Source organism: Myzus persicae, unplaced genomic scaffold (genome assembly GCF_001856785.1).
Source record: "Myzus persicae strain clone G006 unplaced genomic scaffold, MPER_G0061.0, whole genome shotgun sequence".
NCBI lineage: Eukaryota > Metazoa > Arthropoda > Insecta > Hemiptera > Aphididae > Myzus > Myzus persicae.
Genome location: NW_019102974.1, coordinates 185,957 through 194,394, shown reverse-complemented (window position 1 = coordinate 194,394; position 8,438 = coordinate 185,957). Strand labels below are relative to the sequence as shown.

Here is an 8,438-nt window from a genome sequence, read left to right as displayed (position 1 = left end):
CGTTGACACGATACATATAATAATATATATTTTCAACGTATATTTATACATATATATATTGAACAGCGAGCGGCGGGGTGGGTGGTCGCGCCGGGCGGGACACAACGACGATAGCGGTGGCCTAGCACGCCTGCACCCCCCCCCCCCCCCCAACATCACCCCCGCGGAGCCGTTGCGAGACGAGCGGCGGCGTCGTCGAAAAATCAATGAGCGCCGTTATCTCGGCAAAAGCTCTCTCCTGGCCGCCGCCGCCGCCGCCGTCGCCTCGTCGCGCGTTTGATAATACGCGAGTTTTGTACACAAGCTGCAAAAATACCAAAACAAAGGAACAAAACGAAACGAAACCCTCCGCTGGCCGCACACTATACACGGGACGGAGCAATATCATAACAATATATAGGTACGCACAGCTGCTATAGTGATATTATTATACAGTTAAATATTGTCTATCAATCATATCTAATATATTGGCCGCCGCGACCTCATTAATAATTATTACAAATAATATCGCGCAAAAGTCGGCCGTCCCGCGTATCGTGTCCGTCTCGCCGGGAACGTTTCGGTTCGCCGTCGTCCACGATATTATAATAGTATACAGATCGTAAACCGTCGTCGTCGATCGTTGCAAAGATGGATGCTGGTCCGCAAGCCTACGGGGCCGGCAAAGTCGGTGGCGAGTTCAACGTCCAAAACTTTGTCCGCAAGCCGCACGTGTTCGTCAGGCTGCTGTCGTTGGTACGTACGATGTGAATATTAAAAATATAATATTTTGACAATATTTAGCCTGTATACAGGCGCACACGTGTACCGTACGTTATATACGTGAATCAGTGCAATACAAGCACAGGGCCAAGTATATGTTATGTCTTGTGCTGCTGCTGCTGCTGCAAGGACGTGACCATATGGGACATTGCTCTGGGCCCGATATCGAGTGGGGACGTTCAGCGTTACACGACTTTTAAACACTATTGCAGTCTGACGTGGGAGGGGGGCCCATATTTTAATATTCGCCGAAGTACGAATAGTTTAAAAAAATATAAATATTTTATGATTTGTGAGTGAAATAAACGCAATTATCACTATGCAGTATACATAGTGTTAATAATACGACGTTCTTTTTTATCGAACAACGAAGATTTCAAATTTCAATACTAATATTTTATTACGTGATTTAACCACGAATAATTTTATAAGCGAGTAGGTACATAAGTACGCGAGAGTATATACATTTTTTAATGTGTTGTGCAAAATCGTCATTAGGTTACTGCTCGGGTTATTTGTATTGTGCATTTACATATTTTTACCGTTCGATCACATATTGTGTGCCAAGTAAGCACAAAACATGTTTCATGAAAGAGTGATTAAAAATGCGAATTCTTTTACAGCATATTATTAATTGTGCATACTTCAAGATCTTCAAGGTCATATCAATTGGTTTTTTTATAGAATATTGCACTGGTTTGTTACTTGACGTGCAAATTCGAAAAAATGAAAACAAAGATTTTAACAAAGACTGTCAATTCAGTTGTAGCACAAAACATAAACTCCCCCTAGTACCTATACTTCCTCTGCAATTATTTTTTTTTTCTGTATTTTACCAAGTACCTATGCCCTATGGGCAGGTTTACTATTTTTATGGAAATGATACGGTAGGTTATACATTAATCAACAACAAATCAATAAAATATATATTGCAGCTGAAACGTGTTTAATTTTCATTCAAGACCAAAATAATAACTTTATTTTTTAAAAACATGGTTTTAACGGGCATATTATAATATTATCACTGCAACACGGCCATTTTTGGTGCATAAACGCATATTTTTAAGAACACATTCCGTGATTTATATATAAATCCCGACTTTTTACTCATAGCATATTAATATACTGAAGTGATTAGGTATACATATATATATTATATATAAATATTATAAGGCCATTAAGGGCCCATCCATTATTCTGGAACCGTGGATTGGTAAATCGGGCCTTCATAATTAATAATAATATATGCATACTAAACACATATGATATATACTATAGCGCGCGTATTATATTTTTTCCGTCTCCGTCGACCCATGTACGATCATGATCCGCAGATGCTTGTCGCTGTCGTCACGCGTTATTATAACATTTATAACCGTATAAGGTTAGTATGTGGCTGCCCATTAGAATAATATAAAATGTATAAGTGGGCGGGGAATCGGATTTATAACATTACCAGCAGTGTTGTAATAATGCCGTATATAGAATGTCTTTGCATCCGACACGGGAAACATATAATAGCGCGAAATTTCACTGCGCCTACGCAAAGTCAAAATCGTGGCTCCGATTGATATCGGAGCTTGAAATGTTAACTCCTGAAGCAGTCGTTCAACTCAAAAAGGATAATATTTTCGAGATGTAATGCATCATACGAAGGAGTTACAGTTATAGTTGTTATAATTTATGCTATTGTATAATATGACTTTAGACGCTTACGTCATAATCAAAAAAATAGCTTACAGCGCTATTTTAATTATATTTAATTTAGATTTTGATTGATGGAGTTTTCTGTATAAGTACTGTAGCATATTTTGTTAGATGGTCGGAGACAATATTATAGTATATATATACACACACGGGTATACTAACTTACTCCTCTAAAACCATAATATTAAATAAAACTAAATATGTTAAGCTACATATTATCAGAAAAAGAGTGTGCTGCAAAAGCTTCTATGAATCGATGTGCAAATGTCGTAGGAGGTGAACGGCAGAGTATTGACGTGCAGTTTAAAAAAAAAAGTGAAGAGCATCATATCCTTCAACTGCTCCATCATCACTTCAAACCACAGTATAATAGACGTATAGTCCTCCAAATATATGAAAAATCATTACAATATTTCAATACGGCAGTATATTATTATATTTTGTATAGGTGAAATGTAAAATATATGAATACTTACCAAATGGTTTGAGGATTGCATTCAAGACACTGAAAAAGCGTGCATATTTAAATTCACTTTGTAATATATTTTTTTAATTCAATAATGTATAGTTAGAAAAAACTTATCAAGGAGGTATAGATTACCTGGTTGGAGTAATGCGAAAGTAGTTATCCGTCCCCGGTTCTCAGTTTAAAAAAAAAGGTATTGTTTATATAAGTATTGACCTAAACGGTACGATTAAAAGCACGATAAGGCAAGTTTGGTATAAATAACCACTACCTATTAAAAATTGAATAGTTAAGAGCGAGAGCGGATATGGTCAGTTTTTACTTATCATTATGACGTAATTTCTTTGTTATCGTAAATATAGTAAACTGAAATTAAAAAAAAATAATGATAATACATTTAAGTAAAGTAAAGGGATAATATAAGTACGAAATGTAATGTATATAATATATATATTTTATAAAATATAATAAATAATGATGAACGGAATTTCGAAATATGTATATTATGTTTTCCCTACTTTTTGTGATAAACAAAATAAATATGAATTATATTTATGATTATTATTATTTTTCTTTGGCAAAATAAAAAATATGTATCTCAACTATTGAACTATCTGCTGATTCTGAGCGGAGCGATGAATGCATTGATGTTACAATGATGTGAGTTTTTTTTTTCATTTTTTTTTTGTGTCTGTCATCACAGTTTGGGGGATCGATTTTTTTTAAACAGCAACTTTCCTCATAGGAAAGTGAATTTAGTTGGTGTATTCGGGAGGTCAAAATTTAAAATTTACAATAGTTGTCAAAAGCGAAAGGAAAAAAAACAAAAAAATAAGGAATACCGAGAATTTTAGTTTTTAATGTAACTCTAAAAAAATGACTATAGACACATGCAATTTTCACTAAATGTTTGTGTTAGCATTTACTATACAGTATACACTATAAATTGTTTTAAATATTTCGACTCATGTTGAACTATTTATAATCATATGAAATTTTCGATTATTTACTTTTTTTAAACTAATGTCGATAAATAATTGTTCGCTCTATCCAAAAATTTGAAAATTTAATACAAGGTTTCTCGTAAGTTGTTGTTAGTGGAAATTAAAAAAAAAGTTGAGCTTAAATCCACAATAATTTTGCGTTTGAATTCAGAATGCTGAAAAAATTCGTAAGAATCACGAAAATTTGTAAATTATTTTGAGTTAGAAATCATAAAAATTTTTCTTTTTATATCTAAGATTTAAAAATGTTATACAAGATTCCTCATAAGTTTATCTATCTTTATCACAAATAAATAATTCTACCGGAAAGTCAAATTAAATTTTTATGAGCGTTTGAAGTTGACATTTTTACAACATTGGATATTCACTCCATTTCTCATACAGCGATTTTTTTATTTTTTTGTAATTTAAAAACCAATAACTACAGATACTTGAAATTTACACCATATGTTTATATTATCAATTCCTATACTTTATACAATTTTAAAAATCAACTAGTTTTGAGCTGTTTACGGAATTTTCAATTTTCAAAAAAAAATTTACTAGTTTAGCTAAGAGTTGAACATTTAAAACAAAGTTCCACACAAGTAAGCTATTCTGTAAACAAAAAGTCTAAAAATATATAAGCATAGTTTTTTTTTTTAGTTTTTTTATGTGTTAATGTGGACGAAATTTACATATTAAATTACCAAGAATAATGATTTGTGTTATTTTGTTGTAAATTAAAAATATTATTCGTAAGTACTTGAAACTTTTAAAGTATATTATTATATTTTATACACACAATGACTTTTCAAATGTTTTTTCGGCAAAAATGAATTTAATCTACTGCGTAGTACTAATGCTTACTAGTAAAATAAATTACTTTGATCACAATAACAATATCATCAAAATATATATTAAATTACTAAGTAATATTATAGACTGACTGACAGTCTTCGCTCAGAATTGTTTTTCGCATACAATGATTTTATATCATTGAATTCAAATTTAACACCATTCACTATAGTGACCCACTTGTAACTTATTGTACAGCAGAGCGACATCCACTTACATGCTTTTTCTAAAATAATATTTGTTATAATAAAAGTCGCGAGTTAAGTACGTTACACCTTTTAAGTTTGAAAAGTAAAGTGGTGAAAGTATGTAAAATATTACATAGTTTAATAGTTACATTTATCTTCAAAATGATCATGAGTTATTCAGTTAGATGTTTAGGGAAGTTTTTATCAATACATATTACTATCTTATTTTGGACGAAACAATTCTAATGTATACGTTTTTAATACTAAACAGACATTTAAATACATACAACAATTATTTTGATTTCATTAAGTGCTCTTTTTTGAGTTTAATTTATTTGTTATTGACCCATTTTACTGAGGGCCGAGGGACTCTACAGTAAATTTTTACCTTTTTAGGAATATTAATAGTATTAACCTTTGTTACGAATCATCAAATTAAGTTACTATAACTAGTACCTAGGTAGGTATAGACGTAGGTTAAAACAATTGAACAAAACTAAACAGTTAGATACATGTTTTCGGTGACCAACTTGGTCTGCGATGAACTTTCTGTGAGAAGAACTTAAGTTTTACCAAAAACTGTCAAAGTATATTATAATATTATTGTCTCGACACTAATGTTTATCAATTATATATTATATATTTTCTTATCTTTAAATAATTATTTTGTGTCATATAATTGTTTTAGTTGTTTGGTTTGATCGTTTATTTTTGTGCATCATCTGGCTCATGGACTACAGACACAAAAACCAACGAGGAAGTATGCATGTTCAAGCTTAAGAGTTTTGGATGTCACATTGGTGGCGTGGTGGGCTTTACGTCAGTTATCGGAGCAGCTGTATTTGTCGGCGGCGAGTATTATTTCGAAAACGTGCCGTCGGTAAAAAGCCGCAAACATTACGTGCTCATCGACCTTGGATTCTCGTGTAAGAACAATCGATAAGCGAATATATTATAAAACTAAACTCTTGACACGTATCATTAACTTACGTAGAGTTTAGTTACTATAATTTATTTTTAGTATTTTATAAACGTTAAATAGATTTAAAAATAACTCAACAATTGTTGTTGCGTTTTATCTATACGCCATTTTGTTACATTAAAAATGTGTTTTTACGCTGGTTCCTATTGATGTAGGTAGATAACATTGTTAGCAATAAGATCTGACAATTATGTAAGTCATATAAATATGTAAAAAAAAAGATCAAATTTTTATGAGCGACATTATCACCTAAGGTTTTTACTATGACCAAATGTGATCATTTAACAAAGTATGGATTAACTATTTTAATTTTTGTTTTCGAAAGGTGAAAGTAATTTTAGTTCAGTATTGACGCTTAAGATTATACACCTATATATAGTAACATTTTATAATATTCAAGTTGCTTCTACATAAACTTGCAGAACTAGATTCAATTATTTCAATAAGTGGTTAAAGTTAAAAAATCCTCTATTGAACATTATACTAAGTCAAACGTTAGATATCGTTTAGTAATGATCAATTTAATATTTTAATTTTAATTTATCACCTCTTTTAATTGTATCTAAATAAATAACATGTTTATTTTTAGGCGAAAGTAGGCAAAATATTCGCATCACATCCGTACCTTCTATTAACATATGTTATTGCATTTCAGGTCTATGGTCGTTTTGGAATTTTTTACTTTTCATTTATCTAGCTGATACATGGGGTAATACACCTGATTTCCCTGATTCAATTAGCACTGCCAATCCAACCACTGCCATTTATTTTGCATTATTCGCTACTTTTTCTTGGGTAAGTACAAAATTATTTTGTGTTTCATGTATGTGTTACAACTGATTAAAATAATATAATAGTATAGCACATCACAGTATAGTCATTTATCACTTACGTGTTTGATTAAATTTTGTTATAGGGGACTTCTGCATACTTCTCATACCAAAGATATAATATGGGTGTCGATCCAGCATTTATATCATCTTTTGAAGCCGATCAGTTTGGAGCATACGACGAAACGCAAAATAACAGTAACAATGAATGTCCGTTTAATAAACAGATGTCGGGTATGAGTTAATATAATTTCGAGATTCAAAATTTAGATATTATAAATATTATTTTTGTTTACACCACCATACATACATACATATTACCCTACATGGCTTATGTGTTAATACGTCTTCATAACGATTCGAAACCGTTAATGAGTAATGCTAGTTCATATTTTTTTTGTCTTGAATCTAGTTATTAGTTAATATATGACAGAGTTAATATATGACAGGGGCGGATAGCCATTTTTTGCTATAAGTGGAAAATGTTTGAAAGGCCATGGACGAATATTGCTCAAATGCCACATCACAAATAGCAGTAACTAATTCGTTGAACATATATATTTTTAATTTTATGACATTTATCTATTTAAATAATTTAGTTACTCTCCGCAAACATTTTTTATTACTTATTCGCATATACAAATTAACAATATAATAAAATTATAATTTTTAGTTTTAACTTAATATTTATTATATAAAAATACAATTGCCTATATAAAATGTTTATACATAAAATATATATTGTATAATATTTCAAATACAATTCATCGAAAAAAGAACGTAGTTCCTTCTTGGGCCTCGAGGCCACCAATAGTTAGGGCCCAATTCCAAAGTGAGAAAATCCCCATTCACATAGGCCTACCCAGCCTTATAATAGGTATATATGTATGAGGTATTTATGTCAAATGTAAAGAAGAGAGAATATTATATTAGCTTACAAGATATCATATTAAGTTATACTCAACTTAAAAATACTTATTATTACTATAGTAAATTATTGTATTTATTTATTTGTCTTATAATCTAGGTGAATATCAAACTCAAGCTTACTAAGTACACAATCAGTTTTTCAACGATGATACTGAACATGCCAGCAGATTGTGTTTTTACCAAACATACCAAATTACTTATCGCCGATGGTATTACTGGTTTTATTACTTCACAATAACTAAACAACGTATCTTATTGAATAGTTATAGTTGCGAGTAGTATCAATTTTTTTGAAATCTGTAACAAAATGATTAATAATTATTATGATAATATGTAATTTTTTTTTTCTTGATATACTTATTATATCATTACATTTTTCAACTAATATTCTATACATTATTGTTGTTGTCCATTTAAACAAACATAAGTAAATCTTAGTAAAAAATAATGTGAAATAATTATTGGTATTGTTAATAGTTTTTTTCTTTAAATACAATTATTAATATAACATGCGTCGATGAAAGATAAAAACGAAGAATAATGCATCATGGCGCTAAGTTTAACGATACAATTTTTAGGGGTTATAAGCTCCATAACATAATATGCATAGATATGTGTATGTATATTATACTGTTATAAGTAACGTACAAAAAAAAACAAACATTATTCTAATCAATCTCTATAATAATAATGTTCTCTTTCTAAAATATAAGTGACAAACATTTTTTTTCG

General features: G+C 30.6%; 1 protein-coding gene across 3 annotated transcripts; it reads left to right on the top strand.

The window, feature by feature from the left end:
- Positions 1–210: 210 nt before the first annotated feature.
- On the top strand, positions 211–7,949 carry LOC111033510 (synaptogyrin). 3 transcript variants are annotated; one of them, XM_022314274.1, is made up of 5 exons: positions 211–735; positions 5,653–5,890; positions 6,602–6,741; positions 6,863–6,974; positions 7,804–7,949. In XM_022314274.1, exons 1-5 carry the CDS (start codon positions 631–633, stop codon positions 7,827–7,829), a joined length of 621 nt encoding a protein of 206 aa, XP_022169966.1. In that variant the 5' UTR covers positions 211–630; the 3' UTR covers positions 7,830–7,949. The 3 variants fall into 3 exon arrangements, with proteins under 3 accessions (XP_022169966.1, XP_022169965.1, XP_022169964.1); XM_022314273.1 differs by having other exon boundaries at positions 6,863–6,986; XM_022314272.1 differs by having other exon boundaries at positions 212–735; positions 6,863–7,010.
- The last annotated feature ends 489 nt before the right edge of the window (positions 7,950–8,438 follow it).